The following is a 24,654-nucleotide window of genomic DNA, read 5'->3' as shown; positions in this document are numbered from 1 at the left end:
TTTCATTTCTGTAGTCATCTCCAAAATAGTGAATTTCAAAAACAATCAAAAAGCATCTGCCGCCTTGGTTCTATAATACCTAAATGTTATTCTCTGGAATAGTCATAATAACATCTTTCATATATGCATAGCTTAGAACCAAGTAAGAGTCAAATGGAAATAATGACTGTAAAGTGATGATTGATAGGAAAGACAGCAGCAGAAATCTTCTGTTTCTGATAATGCAAGGCCACATTTTTTAATATTACTCAAGAACTCATTTTCACCTTATTATTTAGCAAAGAAATCCTAATTTATACTCCCTGGCCATCACTATTGAGTATCTCTTATCTATTCTTATAAGCAAATGTAAAGTGATTTACAAATTTATCTTGAATAAGAAACTGAATTACATTCATATGATATATTACATAGCTTCATTTGATGAAAACAAATTTTCTCTTTGAAAGAAACAGGCCATTATATATCCTGCCATAATCTACAGAATTGAGTGGGAAAGATTGCAAACTACAATGTAAACTATAATCCATTTTTAGTGGCAATGCTCCAAATGTGTTCATAAATTGCAATGAATGTACCACAGTAATGAAAGAAGTTGTTAATGTGGGGAAGAGTGGGAGGTGTGGGGAGTGGGGCATATGGGAATTCCTTATATTTTTTTGTGTAATATTTCAACAAAAACTAATATTTTATATGCATTTATGGCATGATAATTTGTTTCATCACTTTTCTTTAATCAAAAGAGATTTCTTTACTGGAGATTCCATTTCTAACTTTCCTGAGGGGACTTTAGTATTTTCACCCTACAATATCATTAATAATCACTTGGTGTTTTTTAAATTTATTTAATTTACTTTCCAATTCTTCTCTACCCACATACTATTTATTTTATTTTAACTTTAATCTACTTTTTATTTACCCATATAGTATTTTAACCTAACTACTTCTCAGATATGCAAGAAAATTTTGTTACAGTGTTTCATAATTAAATTTTAACCTAAATACATTCCAGATTGCTTTATCTATGAAATTAAGTTTTTCTTAAATGAATAATAGAGCTCAATATTTATATGCCAAGTTTTATTGCATCACTAAAAATATTTAGGCAATTTTGGGTTTTTTTTTCCTTTGTAGGAAAATCTTCATAAATGTATGCTCTTGCTTCGAATAAGATGCTCTACTAAGACAGATTTCCACAGCATCTTCCTACATATTTTTATATTGATTTTTTCCAGCATTAGGAAATTGGTACCCAAATTTCACTACATCATCAATAGCTTTGGTGTTTTCCGTTTTCCTTTCATATGCATCAATTTAAGGGATGTAACATGAACACAGAAAATATCCATTGGATAAAAGGATACAACTCATCATTCATTTATTTATTCTCTTTCTAATGCCATCTTATGCTACAATGATGGTCATATTTAAGCTCAGAAAAACAATTATTGTCTGTAAATTTTTTTCCAAAAAGTATACTTCTGCATGAAAGTGAAGTTTGGTGTTTCACATCAAGAGATTGTAGATAGTGGTATTGACAGTGACTTGCCCCCTTTCCCCACACCTAATAGACAAATGATCATATGTTTAGCCCTAAAGAATTCCAAACTATTAAGACACACAATGATAATAAAGGGAAAATAACAGGAGGTAATTAGAAGCAACTTGAATGGCCATCCAGCTCAATATTAATATAGGGTATATTTGTAACTACCCATTTTTTCCTACTTTCATATTAAGGTACCAGTTTTAACAAATAACATCCTTTTATTATATGTCCTAAAATCTGAACTTATTCTGCAGTTTTTTGTTTATTTTTTTTGTTGCTTAGCAAAGCAGTGATTGTTCATTTTGAAAAATTTGCACAAGGATATGAAAAAGTAGTTTCACTTCTCATTAATCCTATTATTTTACAAAGTTGACCATAACATGTATTTATTTTTGTAATATACTATCTTCATAAAATACTATGTAAAAATATTTTTTGATTTTTTGGCTGTGAACTTCAAAACTTCATTTTGATCACTAACATTTTAATTCAAATATGCATCACCCAATGTTCACACACTACTTTATGATCACAAACATCATATCCTTTCTTGATTAGTAATCATTTACAGCCAACTTCTATCCAGCAGGAGCTTTGTATTCCTGGTTATTAAATGCAGGTTGCACTCCCTTTACACCATTCCATGGTAACTGAAAATGGTGCAAAACAAGGACAGGTTTTGTTAACAGAGTACCATACAAAGTGAGGACTACAGGTTGTATATCGTATATTACTTGCTTCCTTTCTCTCACTCAGTTTTTAAAATAACAATACAATGAAAATCTTCACCCAAATTTCTTTTCTATCTTTGGCAGATTCTTTTCTTATTAGAGAAGTTGTGAGCTTACAAAACAATAATTCATAATGTATGGAATTCCCAGACATCACCCCTCCACCAACGCTTTACATTGTTCTGGAACATTTGTTACAGATTATAAAAGAACATGATCAGACTATTACCAATAACTATGGCCCATAGCATATTCTTGTATATTTTTTTGTGCACCCCCTATGCTAAGTGAGATAAGTCAGGCATGAAAGGACAAATATTGTATGGTCTCATTAAATGATCTTTGTCAGATTCTTAAAATCAGAATAGTTGATTAAATTGTACAAATATTTTTAATTTTTTAAAAAAATATTATGTTCAATAGATTCCAAGAAAAACTGTATTAATCTTTTTTTGATACTTAATATATAATAGTGCCAGTCTTTTTTAATTCTCTTAAATGTAGAAACATTAAAAACAATATCACTTCATATTTTGATGATTAATATTTTACACATGAATTTTGACACCTTTATCAATTTTATATTCATAACCTTTAACATTGTTATGTATCAGAAATTTAGTGCTTTAAATTATTTCTATGAGCTTCCCATATCTTAATAATTTTACCACTTTATTTTATTGGTGGTAAATACTTTGCAAAATAGTTGGGTGCCTATTAAGTTTAAATACTTGTATTGTCAAATTTGACTAACTTTTCTATTGTGATTTCTTCCACTACCAACAAACTCAGAGAACTTTTCTTCTGATCATTGAATGGGTTAATAGCTATATTAGTTCTGATTAGACACCATATGTTTTTCAGCATTTGAAATGACTACTCCCTTTGAGGGATCTGCCTAGGCATTTCTGTTGTCTTAGGGAAATGGTTGTTGAGAAAAAATCAGGTTAGTTTGGTGTAAGATTCTGTTTTTAGAGATCTTTGTTGGAAAAAAGTGTTGCATTATAGAAGCACACTGTGGTGTAAAAATAATTACATAAAAGTGTCAAGTAAATCCATAGTATTAACATGCCAGAGTTTTTCTTAAAGTCTGCCCATTAGATGTACAGAGACATGGCTAGAATAATAGTCTTCATACTAAAAATCTTTTATTTGTTTTCATATTTTCCAATAATTTACAATGTATATGTATTTCATGTAAAACCATACATTTATATACATATAGTTTCTATATTAAACCATTATATGAATAATTCTGGTTTAAAACTTTTAGATAGGTAAAAAACATCTGATTTGCAGTCTTCTAAGATAAATTTGAAAAAGAAGAATACTGAAATAGAATATTCTACAAGAAATTGAAACAAATTTTAAATATACACTAATTATAATAATTCAGTTTAAAACATATATACAGATTGGTCATTGGAACAGAAATTACAGGTCAGAAATGGACTATCCTGTGGTACAATACAGGTGAATTCACAAGTCACTTGGTAAACCAAGGATTGCTTAATAAGTAATCTGAGGAAATTGGTTAAAAATGCAAGAGAAAGAGTTATATAAGACATCATTATGCACCACAAAATTTTATCCAGAAGAAATAAAGATATACTTCTAAGATATGACCATGAAAAATAACTAAAAACATGGATGTATGCTTCTCTAATATCAGGGTGAAGACATTTTTAAAAATTTTAGAATTTTCTCAATAAAAATATAAGTATTTCCATTTCACAAATTATCAGAAGGAACATAAAAAGTAATCATCAAACTAGTATATATTTTATGTTAAATACATATTTCAATATTATATTGCTCAAATTGAAACAGAATCATAATCCTTTCCTAAGAATTTTCAGTTGAGACTACAAAGCAGCAAATAATTTTATATAATATTTTCCAATATTGATAAAGGTAGAGTAAAATGGTTAGTCACAATCATTACTATATATAAGTATTCATTGCTATAATTTTTTTGTAGAAAAATTTAAGTAGAGCTTTAAAAATGTACAAAACTTTAAATTAGAAATTCCACCTCTATACAGGAATAATTAGAGAAATATCCAAAAAGGTCTAAGTCATTTGTAACAATAATAGGATATATTGATATGATACAATAATGGTTTGGAAGATAAACCAATTACAATTAAATACCCAAAGTGCCTGGAGTACCTATCTATAAGTACTTATAAGTGAAATTTTCTTTTGTTCTATGTCTTTCAATATTTTTCAATTTCTTTTTTATTACACTCAATATGTACTGTTTTTAACTAAAATTTAGAATGGTCTAATTTTGAAATATTGTGTCACATAAAATATTTACTGTGTATGAAAATGAAGAGACTGCACTATGAAGTGAAAACAAAAGTTAAAATTGCATATGGCATTTGATCCCAATTTTGTATTTGTAATTATATTAACATATGTACACATAACAATGTGTTAAGAAGCAATGTGATAAAATGCAAATATGTACAATTCATTTGTTTAAGATAAATAAATTTACTTCTTCTTTTCTACCTCTATTTTCTAACTCTTTATAATGAACCTAATGCAGTTAGAATTTGGAAAATGTTAATAATATGTAGTTGTAAAAGAACTACCATATATCAAAATTATGCACTTTTTCATTGAACAGTAAAATATTTCTACTTACAATGCACACAATTAGAATGTTAACCTAAAATACCAGAGAATATACATCTCAGTTATTGTTAGAAAAAAAATCACTATTATCATTGGCAAAGCACCGTAATTTCATCCCTAGCAATAATTGGATCATTTCCTCACCCAAAACATACAGCCTGGCCTTTGCAGTTTGTTGAGTTTGGTAGCCACTGCAGTGATATTAGAAAGAGAAGAGAATTTGGAACCAAAGCACTTACCTTTGTGTTATCTAGTAGCTAAGTGACTTTGGAAAACTCTAATTAAGCAACATATATAATGTAATTAAGCACCATCTATAGCAATTTTAATTATTTTTCATGGTTTATTTTCTATCTTATCTCTACAAAACTTCTGAGGTGGTTTTCAACAAAGATTATTCAAAAATTTTTAAAAATCATGAATAGAAGCATATAAATAGGATGAAAATAGAGACTGTAAATAGATCAACCATTTGGGTTAAGAGAGTTACCAAAATTAAGTATAAATGTGTCTTCTGAAAGCCACAATATTTCTCAGGAGACAAAAATAAAAGGAAACATATAGTTATTAAGGTAAAACAAAGATTACTTTTCATATACATTTTATAGGATTATAAATTTGGGTGTAAGACCATCATGGTTGCAAAGAATGGAAACACAACTCTTCCTTAACAAAAAGGGAAGTTGGTTTCAAGATAAGGAATGTTACATGGACTAAATGATGTAGAACAAAGGACTCTACCACAGTAAATACTGTGGTCACTTCTGCTTCATTGTTATCTCTTTGAAATCAACTTCTCCTGTTATCCTACTATCAAAGGCAAAACTAAGCAAATATATAAACAAGCAAACAGCTCTGAAATTTAAATATTATGTCCTAGGCACCTAGAAATCACCCTTTCTCTTTTTCATTTACTGTTTTTGAAATAGGAATTTGAGATTAGAGTGGACTTAGTGGTATTCTACTATAGAATTATTGGGACTCTAGCAATGGAAGAAATTATATCATTGATGTGGAAACAGTGGCCACAGGAGTTGCTGAAGGCAGGGAGAGGGAATAAGAGGTGTGATATGGGCATTTGGGGGCTTGGAGTTGTCCTGAATGATATTGCAGGGATAGATGCAGGACATTTTATATCCTGCTATAACCCAATGAATGGCTAGGGAAAGAGTATAAACTACAACATAAACTATATCTATTCTGTGTAGCAATGCTCCAAAATGTACTTATCAAATGCAGTGAATGTACCACACTTATGAAATAAGTTGTTGTGGTGGAAAGAGTGGAAGGGGGGTGTGATGATGTTGTAGAATTTGAGAGAGGTTCAATTATTTGCGTATAGAAAGGCTGGGACTCAGGAATGATTTTGAGAAGGAAAAATGGTTTACTGATGGCCGGCCAGACTCAGGAGCTTTCTGTTGCAAACCCGCCCCAAACAAGAATGTTGAGTTCCTTTTATACAGAGGAAGGGCTAAATCGTTCTTTGTTTCAGTGCTCAATAGGTTTGAATTAGCATATATATCTTCCACATCCTAGATAAGCTTTTAGTTTGGACTTCATACATTCTCGATAAGCTTTTAGCACATTTGGTTTGCATTTTCCCTGAATATTTAAAGTTTATAGAATTTGCATTGATAAACTGTTTCCTGGGACTGGAGTCGTTGCCATAGTTACCAAGGGCAGGGCTGCAGCCTGTCACCATCCCACACCCACAAGTCAGGACAGACAGCTTAGGTTAAGGTTATCTCTGAAGAGACAAAGAACCTCCCACCCATAGCTCACATCAGGGACTAAGATATATGGGAACCTCTTATATTTTTTAATGTAACATTTTGTGTGATCTAGGTATCTTAAAAAAAAAAGATAATTAAAAAAATGAGAGGAAAAAAATAGGAATTTGATAAGCCCAACCTTGTTCAATCAGGGAAGATTTGAGAATAGGTTTCAAATTTCCAAAAACTGCAGAGGATTTTCTGGAAAATCATTTGAATACCTTACAGTAAATACAGTAGTTGATTCTACATGGGCATTCTATAGTAGTACTAAAAAATCAGAATGTACAATATTAAAATATAAAACATTTAAGACAACTTAATAATGAGTAAATGTATGTGATTTAATATGCCGGCATCAGGTTGACTAATAAGGCATGGATTAATGGGGGTAATTGCATGTTTCTTTATATTGCCTTCCTTATTTTTGCTTTTGTTGCTAGAAGTAATAAGAACTATTAAAGTCCTGAATCAGGCTTATCTAAAAGAGAATGAGCCATAGACTGCCTTATGAACCAGGGTAAACATCATGTTTTCTACAGAAAATATTTATGTATTTACTCATATGTATACAGCTTTAGAGCATTTACATGTCTGCAGAAGCCAATTCTTAGAACCTATTGTCTCTTAGTAATTAGGATTATATCAAGACCACTACACTGAAAATACCTGGAATACCATTATACTATATTGATTATTGAATTGAATCTGTGCCCTTGGGAGCTCATAAGCAGGTATGGAAAATTTATTTTGAAAAGTGAGGATAATAGCAATATAATCATATGGATAAAAAGTTTATCAGAATATCCATGATGTTAATTTAAGGGAAACAGGTAGAAAGTTTAAACTTATGGAATATTTATATATTTAAAAATTTCCCAAGGTGATTCTAGTGAATAGTCAGGCTACCAAGTGACTTTTTCCATATGACACATTGGAGTACAAATTATTTCATCATTTTAAAAAGTGTAGAACTAGTCACTATACCTTGGGTATCAGTCTAGATTTCCAATGTTCTCATTAGGCATTAAGTTAAGGTAGTTATAAAATTTACCCCTAAGTAAGGATATTAAATTATCATTAATGATCACAATTAATGGATACAAACTAATTAATTTCCTGAGGACCTAGGCCAAAGAACACATTTCAAATTTAAATACTAAAGTTTTTTATTAAGCCAGTCTCTCTTGAAGTTGCTAATTTTGAAAAGAAATTATATAAAAAGATCAAACAGAGTTTATGATAATAAGCAAATCATGACCTTAGCGTAATAGGTAGTCCGATAATGTATAACATATAACAGCACTTTGTCACCTCAAATGAAAGACTACTAAATTGCAATTTTATGTAAGAGATTTCCCTTGATCACTTGTTGTATGGCATGGATCACATCCTTATTCCTTAAGCTATATATCAATGGGTTCAGCATTGGGCTCAAAAAAGTAAAAAAGACTGCAATTATTTTGGACTCCTCTACAGACTTCTTAGTTGGGGGTCTTAAGTACATGCAGAAGAGAGTTCCATAAAATATGCTTACTGTTGCCAGATGAGAACCACAAGTAGATAAGGTTTTGTGCCTGCTTTCAGCAGAGCGCATCCTCAAGATAGCTGCAAAAATGAAAAGGGTACGACAGGAGAATGGTGACGAGAGAACTTGAGAGAGTAAAGGCAGCAACTATAAACATTGCCATCTCTTTGACAGAGGTGTCAGAGCAGGCCAACATTAGAAGAGGAGGATCAGCACAATAGAAATGATTGATTTCAAGGGAACCATAGAAGGATAAGTGAAAAGTCAACAGTGTCTGAGAGAGTCCGTTCAGGAAGCCATGCGTATAAGGGACCGTGACTAAAAATATACAAGTGTTCTTGGACATTCTGGTGCTGTAATGGAGAGGGTTGCAAATGGCTACATAACGATCCAGTGCCATTGAAACAAGGATGTAAAACTCAGTGATCCCCAGGGCAATGAAAAGCAAACACTGTGTGAAGCATCCAGCATAAGAGATGGTCTTTTGGTCTGAGAGGAAATTGTACAGCATATTTGGAGTAATATTGGAGGAGTAGCAAAGGTCTACAAAGGAGAGGTGGCCCAAGAAGAAATACATGGGAGTGTGGAGGCGGGAACTGGTCCTGATCAACACAATCATGCACAGATTCCCCGCCAGTGTGATTAGGTAGATGGCCAGAAACACTCCAAACAGGATCTTCTCCAGCACTGGGTCGTCTGTGAGTCCCAACGGAGTGAATTCAGTCACTGTAGTGTGATTTGATTGGGACATTTTCTCATCCTTTGAAAACTGAAAATAGCAGGACTGTGAGATTTCCATCCAATCCTTATTTCACCCCAACCATTTTACCATCGTCTCATCCGATCTCTTCAGCCATGGATTAATTCTGCTCTCTCTTCAACGTGTACATTAGAATATCTACACAAAACATTTTCACCTACTATCTCTGTTTTATCTGTATTTCTGCCTCTGTTTTTCCCTCTCTTTCTCTCAATTTAGCGGTGGAGTGGGCATCGCCATCCCAGGGTCCACAGGGTGGAGAAATAAAATATGGATTAGAGTGGATTTACTAGTATTCTACTATAGAGCTATTGTGACTATAGCAATGGAAGAAATTGTATCAAACTCACTCTTTATCCCTCTCTCTTTCATACACGCACCCTGGTATGCAAACACATATATGCCATATGCATCCACACATCCACTTGCATGCATCCATACATTCACAGAATTTGATGTCTTCTTGGAGAACTCCATATATGTTAATTTTTTTTTCAAATTTCATGTGAAAAAATGTCTAAAGGAAAAGGTAATCTGATATTAAAAGCAGCATGTGTTTTGCATCATTTAAAGGGACAAAGGAAGAGGGTGATCTCTGAGGACCCTTCAGCTCTGACATCCTGTTTATAAGATACAAATTAGCATAATAGATAAATGTTCAGTATAGCCTTTTCACTTAAAAACCATTGTTCCCCATACTAATATCATTTAAAAATCATTGCATTATATAAATTTGTCTCTTAAAATATGGTTATTTTGTCCTCTTGTCTCTGTAAATTGAGTCACTCATTTATTCATTTACACTCAAGGTTTGGATAAGAGTGTAGTTAAGGATGTTTGAAGACATTCAGAAAAGGGCTTTCTGAGAGGCAATATTTTAACAGTAAATACTCCATGCAAGTATCTGGGAAGATTGTTGTGATTTTTTGTTCGCAAATTTTTGCATCAGTCACGCACTCATAAAATTGCTTCTTTAGGAAAGCACAGATAAAATTAAAATTCTCCCTTAGATTCCAGCTCTAGCATCTCTTGTCATTCAATGTGAAAGTAAGATGCAGCTATAATTACTCTTTGAGAATTGTCCCATAGGTCACTTTTTATTTAGTTGTCACATCATCAACAAAAAAAACTTGAATATAATAATTGATTTTTGCTAATACAATAAGTTATTAATACATGATCAGAAAAATCAAGTGCAATTGATGAAAATAATCTTTCTTTTTCTACATTGGTGTAACACTAATCTCCATGCAAAAGAACAATCTGTACTTTTTAGCATAGAAATATAGAAATAATTGACCTACCTATAAAATTTGACTTACTCAAATTTTACCAGTTGAAGGTCAGTGGGTTTATAATGTATTTTTTATGTATATTCCCTAAAGTATTTTAAGAATAATTCTAAAGAACCAATTAAAATATTCTTTGTTCCTCAAGGGCATAACTTTAATTTGATGTTTTAAGGGGCTAGATTCTCCTTTGAGGCTAAAATCCCTTCTTAATATTTGTGTATTCTGCTCGGTACTTGAATACATGGATCTTTAACATAGATAAAGAAATTAGGCAGCACTTTCAATAGGATGAAAGAAGGAAAATATGTGTAGGTATGTCATATATTTATTCTAGTAGATATGAGAGAATTCCCACCAGAAGTCTTCAATTTTTTCTCTCTCAACACTGACAAGAGGTCATTTAAGGAATGAGAGAGGTAAGGCAGTGGGGTTGGTAAGAGATTTGAGGAGAGGAAGGGACTGACATAGTGTTTACAGCAGGAGAGTAACACCATCAGTGGAAGGAAAGATAAATACTGGTCAAATCTGAAAGTCCTTTTTAGGATGAACATCACGGATTTACACTGAATTAGACTGCCCTATAGCATTAATTTTACCAGCATGCTTTTAATCAAATCCAGATCCTAGTGCTAGTTTCATTCATAAAATCGATGACTTAGGAGGAGAGCTAGAAGGAGAATAAGGAATAATTGAATAATCGTTGGCTCTGCATTTGTTAGAGTGTAAAGGACAAAGAGACACTATTACTTCTGGTGTCTTCGAGGGCACTGATAGTACTAAGTCAATTCTCAGTCAATGAAATGAATGAATCAAAGTGTAGTCTGACCAAGACGGTGGCGGGGGATGCGGGGGAGCGGATAGGGGCTTCCCTCATTTTGGCAGGCCTCCAAATGATGGGTTAGGTTGTGAGAAATCAGTCAGAGATGAAGTTATATGACAATATTAAAATGTACTGTTGGGAGTGGATGTGGCTCAAGCGATTGAGTGCCTGCTTTCCACAGGGGAGGTTCCAGGTTCTGTCCCTGGATACCTCCTAAAAGCAAAACAAAAAAACAACAAGTAAACAAATGAAGAAACCAACTCAAGGGAGCTCATGTGACTCAGTGATTGACAGCCGGCTTCCCACATAGGAGATCAGAGGTTCAATCTCTGGCCCCAGTACCTTAAAAAAAAAATTACCTTTTACCAACCCCTGAAATTGGAGATTTCAGTGTAGTCGCAAAAGTATTCTCAAACTGAGTGGGAAAGATTGCTCTATCTCAATGTTTCTCTATTCTTTCTGGTATTTTACACAAATAAAGTAATAAAAATGAAAAATAAAATATTTATGTAGGAAATATTTCTGCAAAATGGAAATTCCTTGTAGGATTTTAGAGTTGGTGACCCTTATTGTTGAGACTCTTAATGTGGAGGCTCCTTGTTTTGCATAATAAGCAAATACTTGAAGATTTCATTCTCCATTAAACAGGGAGATAGCCTATGGTTTGAAGAAAAATTATCCTGAGCATTTATTTTTTTAATTTAATTATTTTCTGATGTACTTTAACACATAAACACAAAACAATATAATATCAACTTATACACTTACTTTTCCAACAAGAAAGACAGGCTTAATAGTAACTGAATAAGTAGGCAAAATTAGTGCATTTGGTATTTCACATCTAGAGGGGCAGTGAATCCAGATTTTTCATTTTAATGAAATGATTTGAAGTCCACATGTAAGAAAGTGATGTAATTTATTTATATAGAAATGAATAACATTAGAATGTCCAGAGTTTACATATGTATAGGTACCTAACGCAAATAATAATTTTATACATTCTCATTTTATTTTTGTTAACAAGCCTCCAGTGGGCTCTGGTGAGTTTATGAATGAAGACATTGCATTCCTTAGTTAATATCAAATTACATCACTTGCAATGGCTGATGTGTGTTGCTAGAAGGACACCTACTGGCTTTAGTTACAGAGATGACACAATGGTCACATAGTTGGCTATACCCTACTAGCCTTGTTACATCTTTACCTATTTTTTGGTGTATTTAACTGGCTTCTTTTAAAAGTAATTGCAAGGTCAGCATTGAACCAGAATCTTAGCTTGTGTTATAAAGCAAAAAAAAAAAAAAAAAAAGGTATATATCTTGGGAAGGAAAAAATAAAATATTACTATTCATTGTTGCCAAGATAGTTTACCTAGAGTACCCAATAAAAAATCTACAAGATATAAATTAAGTCTGTACTTAGTAAGGTCAGATTATTACAAAGCCATATGTAAATCTCATATAACTATAAAAGGCAAATATCAACTAATAGCAACAATTTTAAAAAACATTTAAAATAGCATCAAAAGCATAAACTACTTAGAAATAAATATAATAAAATTTACAAGAGCTAATACTGAAAACCAAAAACCCCTATAAAAATAAATTAAAGAATGCATAAATATTGGCTATGTATTCCATACTTGTAGATTGAAATATTCAATATTATTAAGATTATACTTCTTCCTAAACTTATCTATAGCTTCAAACCATCCCAATCAAAATTTTAGGTTTTTTTTTTTCAAAAATTAGCAACCTGATTCTAAAATGTAGTATAGAAAAGACCTAAAGTAGCCAAAGACATTTTGAAAAAGAAGAACAAAGTTGGAGGACCTACACTAACTAATTTCAAGAATTACTATGAAGATACAGAATCAAAACAATGGATAGGCCTAAGGGAAAATGAATTGATTAATGGTTCAGAATAGAGAGCTCAGATGCAGATCTATTTATATATAATCAGTTATCAATTGAACAGAGGCACAAAAATATCTTAATGAATAGTGCTGCAAGAACAATTGTGTATCTGTAAAGGAAAAAATCAACATTAATGCCTATATTACACCATGCTTCAATACTCCAATGGTAATATGAATAATATCATAAGCCTAAATTTAGAAGTGAAATCTATAACTATTTTGGAGAAAAATAGATTCTCCTCTTTTTCTTTTTCTTTTTTTTTTTAAAGGTACTGGGGCTAGGGATTGAACCAGGACCTCGCATGTGGGAAGCTGGAACTCAACCTCTGAGCCACATCAGCTACCCTGAGTAGGTTTTTTCTGTTTGTTTGCCTATTGTTTATTTTTATTTGTTTGTTTTTAGGAGGCACCCAGGGACCGAACCCAGGACCTCCCATGTGAGAAGCAGGAGCTCAAATGTTTTAGCCACATCTTTTCTGCTCCTCATTATTTCTTATTTCTGCTCCCTTGCAACTTTCTCTTCTGGTAATCCCATTCTGCATATGTTGGTGTGCTTGCTCACGTCTAATATTTATCTGAGGATATGTTCATTTTTCTGCCTTTATCTCATTGTTTTTCAATTTGCATATTCTGTATTCATCAATAAGTCTTTATTCTGCCAATTCAAATATATTCTGAGCCTATCAATGAATTTTGTTACTTCAGTAATTGTGCTTTTTGACTCCAGAATTTCTTTTTGGTTCTCTTTATTTTATTGTTTATATGTCTTTAACAGTATTCTAGATTTGATGAGAACTTGTAAACATTTGTTTCCTTTATTTCTTTCATTATGGCTTCTTTTTTCTTCAAACATAGTTATGATAGCTACTCTAAAGTTTTTCTTTTGAATTTTTAATGTTGTCCATCTCTCAGGCAGTTTCTGTTTGCCCCATCCTTTCCCCCAGTGAATGGGTCATACTTTCCTGTTTTTTGCATGTCTCATAATTTTTTGATGGGTCTGGACATTTTACATAGCATAATGTTGCAACTGTAGATACTGCTTCTGCTCCCATTCTGGAGCTTTTGTTTTTTTTGATTTCTGGATGGATTTTTTCAGTGAAGTGTATTTTCCCTACTTATTCTTAAACCTGTGAAATTGCTCCTCAGAATGCAGACCCTTGGATTTACTGGGAAGGCTGTGGCTTTTGTAGGGCTCTGTTAGGCTCTCTCAAAAATAGGAAAGAGGAAATGAAAAGAAAAGAGATAGTAAGAAGAAGAGAGAGAAGGAGCTGGTGTCTGGCACTGAGTCCTAATTCCATACCTACATTAGTTTGAATCATCTTTTTGTCCATTCAGTGAAAAAGACCTGTTGAAAATTGTTGAAAGTATATTTACGTTATGTAAAATGAAGATATAGGATATTGAAATATCATGTATATTAAAGCATTTACTTTTTAAAAATCATAAGTCATCTAGCATTAAAAAGAATAAAACATCCAACAGTTCACACAACCCTATATAAGAGGACATTCATTTCTAACATTTACTTTTCAAAATTGTGCTCGTGGAACACTTTGTTCCATCTACCATCTCCCCATGCCTTCAATAAGAATTATTCTTTCTTAATTTAAAAATTTTTATTGATCATCTAACATAAAGCATGGGTATATAAAGGTAGATATAAAAAGGTTGATCTTTCCAAGGAGGTCTCAGTTGATGTAAGGAGGCATTACACAATATTGTTATGATTTTTTCCATGACTAAGAAATTCCTTAGGTTTACCATACCTATAGAACCAGTTAGTGTGATTTCCCTGATGCTCCCTTGGACTTCCCAAGTTGAACAATCATAGAGGAGATAATATTTGTGCTGTGTTTTGAAGGTTGAGAAGTTTTCCCAAAAAAGAATGTACAGCAACCAGTGGGGAAGCAATAAAGGAGGGCAGGAAAACTATATGATGTAAAATGCAAAGTAAAGGAGGATAAAATTATAGATTTGAGCTTCATTTCTCACACACACAAAAAAACAAACAAACCCATAAGCTGTAACCAAAAGGAAGATTATTCCTTTAAGTAATTTTATTTGACTACTTTCTATTTGGATAATTTTTTTTGTATTTCTAAGGGATATAGTAGTGTCATGACTAATATATTTTATCCACTACCAATCAGTTGGAAACAATTTATGTTTCCACGTCAGTGGTCAGTCTCTGGAAAAAATTTCTAAGTTATTTGGGGCGATAGCCCAGCCAAGAAAATATCAATCCAATAAAATGAAAATCTTAAACATGTGCCAGTGAAATTGTGGTACCCCAAAAACAGATAAGAGTGGATATTTACCAAGATATTAGGAAAAGTACATTGATCTTGCTCTAGCTCTTCAAGTATTCATGCTTACTCTGTTTGGCATGCAATGGTCAAACAACTAGACACTTTTTATCTCATGAATTGTGAAGAATACGTCTTTTCTAAATTCCTGAAACTTCCTTTACAAAACCCTTGATTTTCTTCCTCTGTCATCCTCTAGATTTACCCATAGTTTTTTCCCATTATTCCCCAGGCAATCTAGACTAATTGCCCAGGTTAGAAGCACTTGACATAAGCACGACCACCACCAAAATTAAATTTTGATAATTGCCTCTGGTTCACTGGGGCATGGAACAGTCTCTAAGATTTGTATTAGTGCCCTGGGGAAATTCATCCCTCTGTTCTGACAGTTTCACCACCATTCAATCAAGGAGCCATCAGACTGGGAGGAGATTGGAGAAAGTCCTCTGGATTCTGTGTTATTCTCTCTTCCAGCTAATTTTATACTGGACTGCATAATACCAGAAATCAGTTGGTTTTTATAAAGGGTGTTTATTTGGGGCAGGAACTTATGGATACCAGGTCGTAAAGCTTAAGTTACTTCCCTCACCAAGGAATGGCGATTCAACACCCTAATGACATGGCCCAATCAGAGCCCTAATCATAATTTAATCATGCCCAGGTACGGACCAGTTTACAAACATAGTCCACCACCAATTTTTGGAATTCATAACTATATCAAACTTCTACAACCCCTATGAACAAAGTGTTGAAATATGATTTTTGGTTATTTTCTGGTATTTAGGTTCTGTGGAATAACAGGATTTATACAGACCAACTACATGCCCCAATATATCTAGGACATTTGGTAGACCTGTACTACCAGAAAAAAACCTTGTAAAGAATGGAGACAGGGTCATACTTCTAAGTATGAGTCCTAAAATTCCATATTTTGATGATTATAAGTACAAGAATAAAAAGAAGTTGTTTTAAAATTTTTACCTTTAGAAGTATGACCTTCTTGGTGCTCAGACTATAGATGAGAGGATTCAATTTGGGGATTACCACAGTATAAAATATAAATGCCACTTTGCCTTGGTCTATCAAGTATCTGGAGTTGGGGTGCAGGTACATGAATACAATTGCCCTAGAAGAATGAATCATAAAGATGATAATAAGAATGTAGAGATTAAAAAATGAGAATAGTCAGGAGACAGTTAAGTTCATTAAAACTAGTAAAAGCAAAATTCACAATCTCATTTTCATGTGTGTCAGAACAATGGAGTTTCAGGAGGGACAAAGTCTCAGAGAAAAAAAGGGTTGATGACATTAGAGCAACAGAAAGATAGCTGGAAGGTGAAGCCAGTGTGAAGGTTAGCATTCATAAAACCTGCAAGATATGTAACCAACACAAGGAGGTTATAGATTTCAAGAGACACCATGACTGTGTAGAGGAGCAGCTTGTTGATGGCCATGAAAAGTTCATAGGCCATCACAATCAACAGGAAGCCCTCAATGCCAGCAATGGAAACAAACAAGGAGAATTAAGTGGGCCATTCATTAAGTGAAATGACCCAGAAATTTACCAGCTAAATAGGGACATTGATAGGAGAGAATGAGAAGTCGACTAGGGCCAAGTTATCCAGAAAAGATAATCAAATTTGATTAATTGATGGGATCAGGCTGAGATTTCCAACCATATTGATCATATAGATGACCAAAAACACGCTAAAAAGAGACACTGTACCTCTGGATGGTCCCTGAATCCCAAGAAAATTAATTCAGTCATTGTTGCATCGTTTCTCACACCTTTGTTTCAGAATGGAGGATCCATTTGCTGGAATAGCAAAGAAACCAAGGAAAAGTATACCCAAAACATAAGGAATAGCAAGTAGTTCAATCCATGCTTTAAATGAGAACATGTGTATTGAACTTGTTTATTTTCTTTCAGAAGAAGAAAAATTTTCTTAAAAAAACAGAGCAACCCATTTTATTTAAAAAGGAATCTGCTACGATTTATTCCATTATTAGTCACAATAGTTCTATAATAGAATACCAGTAAGTTCATTCTAATCCATATTTTATTCTTCCATCCTGTGGACCCTGGATTGGTGATGTCTGCTACACCTCTATACTGAGAGAGGTCTTAGATCCATGGTTGATGGATACGATTCTCCTGCTTGGAGTTGTAGGGACTCTCAGTTCCCTGGTGTGGTGGTTGACCATCTTCACTTCCATGTTAGCCGACCTGTGCAAGTCCAACAAACTGGAGAGTAGGAATTGCAACTCTGCTAAGGCTCATGGTTCAGCTGGCACATGGCCAGTCCAGAGATTGAAGTCTCCTGGGAATACACCAACCCTAGCACCAACCATGAGTTCAGCAAAAGTGTAGAAAGTTCACATCTCAGTCCAACTCCATCACACTCAGGAACACAAATTCCCAGAAAGGGCCCACTGGCAAGGAACCGAACTCCAGAAATTGTAGCATTGATCTGAAGAAAGCGGCCAACTTAGTTCCTGAGGGCAGGGAAAGGGAAGTAGAGATGAGATGCACGGGCATTTTTGGGACTTGGAGTTGTCCTAAATGATATTGCAGGGACAGATGCTGGACATTTGATATCCTGCCATGACCCACTGAATGTACTGGGGGAGAGTGCACACTAAAATGTAGACTATAATCCATGTGGTGAGGCAGTGCTCCAAAATGTATTCACAAAATGCAATGAATGTGCCACAATGATGAGGGAGATTGTGGATGTGGGAGGAGTGGGGGTTTGGGGTGTGGGGTATGTGAGCACCTCTTATATTTTAATGTAACATTTTTTTGTGATTTATGTATCTTTTAAAAAAAAGACCATATGCTAAAAAAAAAAGGAGTCTGTATGTACATTTGGTGTATGTGTGCATTTTCTTACATCAGGGGTCATGCTGCCTTTCCCTCACAATCTGAGCCTGAATAATATAATTTGCTTTATAAATTGTAACTCTGATCCTTTCATCCTGCTGTTTAAAATTCTTCATTGCCAATAAAAAACAGCCAAATTCCTTGAAAGGTCTTTGATGAAGAGACCTTAGATTATTTATACATTACCCTACCTCTCAACTTTTCTCTCCTCTTCCACTCCCCTCCAAATCCCTCCTTTTCTCTCCTCTACTGTCTCTGTCTTTTCCTTTCTGTCTTTCCCTTCCTTTTCCCTTTTCTTCCCTTCCTTTTCCTCACTTCTCTCCTCCTCCTATCCTTCCTCTTCTCTTCTTTCTCGCCAACTATTTTGAACAACGTTATATTATTTGGATTGGATCATTCCAATTAGCATACCAGCATGTTGCTTTTTATCCATTTTAGGTAAAGAAAACGTGTGTTCATCCAATCGCCCTTGCCTTGTAGCATTCCATTCCTTTTTGTTCCCTTTGGCAATAAAGTGTATGAAACAGTTGAACATATTTGCTCTATCCAATTTGACTTTCCAATTCCATTCCAATAAAGTTTTCAACTTATCACTACATTCAAGTTGCACTTGTTGAAGTTACCAATCATCTCTACATTTTAATCCAGTAGTCTACTCTCATCTTTCTTGACCTCTCAGTGGTATATGGCAGCTTGATTGTTTACTTCTCTTTAAAAGGCTTTCTTCTCTTTTCTTCCAAGACATTGCACTGAGTTTTTCTTCTACCAGTCTTGTTTGCCTATTCCTTTTTTACTGTCTCATTTTCATGTTGGAGTACCTCAAAGCATATTCTTTTATCCTCTTCTTTTTCTCATTTCCAGTCTTTCTCTTGATGATCTTATTAGTCCCTGACTTTAAATACCATCTATTTATTTAAAACTCCTAAATTTATATCTCCAGTCATGACTGCTTTCCCAAACTCTAGACTCATGTATTTGATTGATTACTCACAACTCTAAAAGGTATCAAATAGAAATTCAACATGACCAAAACTGACCTCCTCATCATCCCCAACTTCTGCTATACCTATATCATGCCCCACTTCAATTCAATGACAAATTTACGTTTTCTTTTGCAGAGATGAAAACAATCAAACAAACAAACAAACAAATAAATATTGGAGAAACTTTTATCTCTTCACTTTCTCACATACTCCATATCCAACTCATTAGATAATTCTGTTGGCTACATTTTTAAAATATAAACCAACAGCATCTCAGATCCTCCACTGTGACCCATGCCAACATCATCTTTCACTTAAATTGATGTAACAGTCTTTTTATTTTTTGATTACAGAAGCTGTGGTTTTACAGAACAGTCATGCATAAACACACAGTATTCCCATTCTCCACCACATCAACAACAACTTGCACTGGTGTAGAATAGTTGACAACACTTTTTTATATTGTATTTTTTTTAAACAGTAGTTACTTTGTTACAACTGATGAATGATTATTAAAATAGTACAATTAACTATCACCCATAGTTCACATTAGGTGCATTTTTCACCTTATACCACCCAATTTTTAACACCTTGTGCTATTGTCATACATTGGTTATAATTCATGAATGAGCATTCTTATACTTGTATTATAGTCCATTGTCTACTATAAGGATCATTGTATTGTACAGTCTTATATTTTATCTTTAAATTTTTATTTTAGTAATGCATATGACCTAAAGTTCCTTCCCCCCCCCTTTTGAAATTGTGACTTTACAAACCAGTCTTGCATGAAATACAGGATTTCCATACACCACTCTACCACCAACACCTTGCATTGGTATGGAATATTTGTTACTGCTGATGTCAGCACTTGTAAAAAATAATTTACTATTTTTCCTTGTAGTTACCTTTGTTACAGTTGCTGATTATTAAAATAGTCACCTCTATTGTCCATTATTTACATTAAGTGTATTTTTCCCCAATATAATAATCTTAGATGTAGTTTTTCCCAATATAAATATTTTTATTTAAAAATACTTCATTGCTAAAAAATGCTAACTATAACCTGAGCCATCAGCAAATAATCATCTTTTTTAACAAATAAATTTTATGGATACATATAATAAAACATAAATCCATCCAAAGTGTATAATCAACAGTATTTGGTATAATCACATACTTCTGCATTTATTATTCAATAATTTTAGAGCATTTTCTTTATTCCAGGAATAATAATAATAATGATAAAACAAATAGTGATTTAACTCATATTCCTAACTTGAAAATTAACTAAAATTCCACCCCACAAAATAACCATATTTAAAATTTGGTAGTCATTCTTTTCATGCTCCACTTTATGTGTATATATACATGCTCAAATACATTCTTTTATATATGCATATGAACATAATTTTGCATAATTGGAATACTATTCTATATGATATAGATGATCCTATATGTGATGTATGGGAGTATGCATGTGTCTGTGCGTGTTTTAAGGAGGGAGGCCGTCAGTTTATTTTTTCTAACACTCATTTCTATAATTTAGATTCAGATTCAGAGAATATTTAGAGTACTCCCACATGCCTGGCATTGCAAGTGGACATTTAATTTATCATCCTTTGTGGATTATTCACAACACACAAGAACTGAGATAGAATCCCCTGTGCTGTATAAATGAAAATTTGTCCTCAGAAATCTTAAATAACTATTGCAATGTCACAAAACTACCACAACTAAAGCACAAGATGAAGACTGAAAGTGTAGATCAGTTTTCAATTTATGCAATTTCAATTTGTGCTATCTTATAATTAGTTTATCTAACACTTTTTCATTAGACAAATAGACATTACATTTCCCCAAGTGTTTTGACACAATACATAAAATTGATTAAATATTCTTGCTTTTCACACTCACCTATTTATGTGCATATACAAATATTCAGGAATAAATATATGCATATATTCATGTATGTATAAATATACACATGCTAAATATTCTATAAAATTCTTTTTCTGTTTCTTATGATTCTAACTCCCTTCTGCTTTAGTCTGCCAAAGGAGTACTGATAGAGAGTACCAGAAATCTGTTGGCTTTTATAAAGGGTATTTATTTGGGGTAAAAGTTTACAGTCCCAAAGGCCATGGAAAGTCCAGCTCAACATACCATAAAAGGTACTTTCTTACCAAAGTCAACTGCTATGTTTTGAAGCAAGTTGGTGGGCAGTCTCTACCTGGTTTCTCAGGACTTCTGAATTAGTCTCTGGCATAGGGCTCGTTTCTATCTGGGCCTTCTCACCTGCTTAGCTGCTCTGTTCTCCTGCAGTGCAAACTATCAGGCAAATGGCTTATGTCCCCCAAGGGCCCCAGGATCAAACATGACAGAGATCTCTCTCTCTTCTTGAGTGGGTGTTGGTTTTATCAGCCCACAAAGGAAGTGGAGACTCAGCCTGAGTTACACCCTACTGATGTGGTCAAATCAAAGCCCTAATCTTGACAGGAAATGTAATCAAGAGACATCAGCTGAGTCTAAAGCATTCAAAGGGTATCACACCCAGAGGAAAAGATTAGTTTTTAGGCATAATCTTTCTGTTTTGGGGATTCATAAATAATCTCAAACTGCCACATCTTTCATCTTAAAATAGAATCTGTGTTCACAATTTATTCAGTAACATTAAAAGCAGTGTTTCAGACATATTCAATTTAAGATGTGTAATATCAATTGCTTGAAAGTTTTTTGAGTCCTCTCAGAAACTCTATATGTCTGAACACTTTAAGATAAATGATAACATCTTACCTTAAGAAATATTCTTTGGAAAATAGGAAGATTTCTTTATTAGTTTAATTGTATTTTATTTATTAGTTTCTAGAGGAACACAAGTTTTCTTCTTTTCAACAGTGAAATTTATAGATTTATTTATCAAGGAATTAGCATTGGGAAATCAACAAAATTAAGATAGTAAATTAATTTAGCAAAGAGTATAAATGGCTGCTTCTGAATTCAAGGGAATTCTGTCTTATTAGGATGCAGTCTTTCTCTTGATATTTAGTGTCGGCAAAGCAACTAAAAAGTCTAAGTTCTGAAATATGCTAAAATTCCACAATTAAAATATGCCTTTTGCTTTTCATTGAGGTAATTGAACTACACTTTCTCCAGTGAGGTATTTATAGTCTGAAGGGTAACTTAGATATCCAGAGAAGTTCATGAGTATTCCATTGCCCGGAAACAACTGACCATAGAATTAAACTAAATGTTTCAGCATTGACCAGCTTTTGCTTCCAAAGTTCAGAGTTCCATTTAAAATATGATCCTTGTCATTTCAACCAGAACTTGTGTCTCAGTTCATTCATTCAACTACGTGCAACCATCAGAGGAGGAAAGATAAAAACTTAAAGTTCAATTCACAAAGCCAATGAGTTATTCCTCCAATATTGCCATGGTTTTCATAGGATTATAATGCTTGATAAGATGCTTTCGTGTATCTTTTCTGATGCTTTTTGATGCATCCATATGAGTGTAATAAGTGTTGTTTCTATTAATAGTACACTGACCAGATTTGCTTTCCAGGATTGCAGGATTGAATTAGTTATTTCCACAGCTACCAGGTATATCAACAGCTAATGGTTCACAGCTGAATTCCTCTTTGGGAATTGCTAGTACTGAAAGGAATTGCCTTGCCAAAGATTATGCTCCCTCAAAGAAGGGAGCCCACATTCGAACCTGGCCACTGTGGAGGTACAAATAACTGATCCTTTATTCACAATTTGAGACTCTTTGAAGGACTGCACCAGCTCCAGAGCCCAACATGGGCTGACCTGAATCCTCTGTTGCAAATTCATCACAGTTCAACATTTTTTGCCCAGTGCTGCTTCCCTCACTCTTTTATAGGTGTTTTTCCTCTGTACACTCTCCAAAAAACTTCATGCATACAAATGTCTGTCTCAGAATCTGTTTGTCTGGAGCCCAACCAAAGACACCAATTTATATATAATATAACTGAATCTGATAGAGCTAAATATTGAAGTTGTGTCTTAAACCCAGGTCAGCCAAATTCCAAATGTTTTAATGATTTATTAGACTCTGTTCCACCTACTCTGTTGATTCATCAGTTAGGCCCATGTGTATGTGTTTAAGATGCCTGGGGACTAAGCAGTAATGATAAAATTAATTAAAAATGGTCTTTTCTTCTACATAACAGGATGACAAGTAGCATGGCCTTATGGTATGTGTTTCTGTAAGATTTTCTTTAGGGCTCCTTTCACATCCTTATTTTTCAAACTGTAGATAAGAGGATTTAACATAGGGATGACCACTGTATAAAAGACAGAGACAACCTTGTCCTGCTCCATTGAGTAGCTAGATGTAGGGCGCAAGTACATGAAGAGAATTGTCCCAAAGAATATAGTGACAGCTATGAGGTGGGAGGCACAGGTAGAGAAGGCTTTGTGCCTCCCCTCTAATGTGGGCATCCTCAAGATGGCAATGAGAATGCATAAGTAGGAAGCGAGAACAATCATAACACAGCTGATGACATTAAAACTGGAGAAAGCCATGATGACAATGCCATTGATGTGGGTGTCAGAGCAAGAAAGTTTGAGCAGAGGTGGAGTGTCACAGTAGAAATGGTTGATCCTATTAGAGCCACAAAAGGACAAACTGAAAGTCATCCCTGTGTGGATGGCTGCATTTCCAAAGCCTGCCAGGAAGGAGGTAGCCACTAGCAAAAAACAAATTCTCCCAGACATGAGAACTGGGTAGAGCAGCGGGTTCCAAATGGCTGCATAGCGGTCATATGACATCATGGCCAACAGGAAGCATTCAGTGCCCAGGAAGGAGCCAAAAAAGTAGAACTGGGCAGCACATCCACTGAAAGAAATGGCCTTATCTTCAACCACGAGGTTCACCAGCATCTTAGGAGTCACAGAAGAGGAGTAAGAGGCATCAACAAAGGAAAGGCTGCTGAGAAAGTAGTACATGGGGGTGTGGAGAGAGGGATAAATCATAATCAAAATGATCATTCCCAAATTACCCACCATGGTTGCCATATAGATTGACAGAAACAATCCAAAAAGGATAACTTGTATATCTGGGTTGTCTGAGAGTCCTAAGAGAATAAATTCTGCCACTTCAGTTTGATTCCTGCCTTGAGACTCTTTCATATATTTGATCATTTGAGCTGGGGTAAGAGGAAAGATAGAACATGACATTTGTTCAGATGAATACATGATGGTTCTATAAGCCAATTTATACTGATATATGCACTTAAATATTCTACAGCATAAAGTTAAAAGAGTGCTGAATTTGATGTTAAAGTGACAAGCCCTATATCTGAGTACTGACTAATTTTCTTGAGCAAGTACTTAATATCAATTCTCCACAAACTGCATCCCTTCTGATGTTAATCATTTACTGAATAATGATGAAGTCTTATCCTTAAGATATGACTCTCATAATCATATATGAAA

General features: G+C 33.9%; 1 protein-coding gene and 1 pseudogene across 1 annotated transcript; both read right to left on the bottom strand.

Moving 5' to 3' along the window:
• Nucleotides 1-8,028: 8,028 nt before the first annotated feature.
• LOC101427684 (olfactory receptor 5M10-like) lies at nt 8,029-8,977 on the bottom strand (annotated as a pseudogene).
• A 14,429-nt stretch (nt 8,978-23,406) lies between these two features.
• LOC101413018 (olfactory receptor 5AP2) lies at nt 23,407-24,414 on the bottom strand. The gene has a single exon (XM_004471056.2). It carries the CDS (start codon nt 24,412-24,414, stop codon nt 23,407-23,409), a length of 1,008 nt encoding a protein of 335 aa, XP_004471113.2.
• Nucleotides 24,415-24,654: the final 240 nt, after the last annotated feature.

This window comes from Dasypus novemcinctus, chromosome 10, assembly GCF_030445035.2.
Source record: "Dasypus novemcinctus isolate mDasNov1 chromosome 10, mDasNov1.1.hap2, whole genome shotgun sequence".
Classification (NCBI taxonomy): Eukaryota; Metazoa; Chordata; class Mammalia; order Cingulata; family Dasypodidae; genus Dasypus; species Dasypus novemcinctus.
This window is presented reverse-complemented; position numbering and strand designations above follow the sequence as displayed.

Coding starts and splice junctions, on each gene's coding strand:
- LOC101413018 (XM_004471056.2), bottom strand. CDS start 24,414: ATGTATTCATCTGAACAAATGTCATGTTCTATCTTTCCTCTTACCCCA.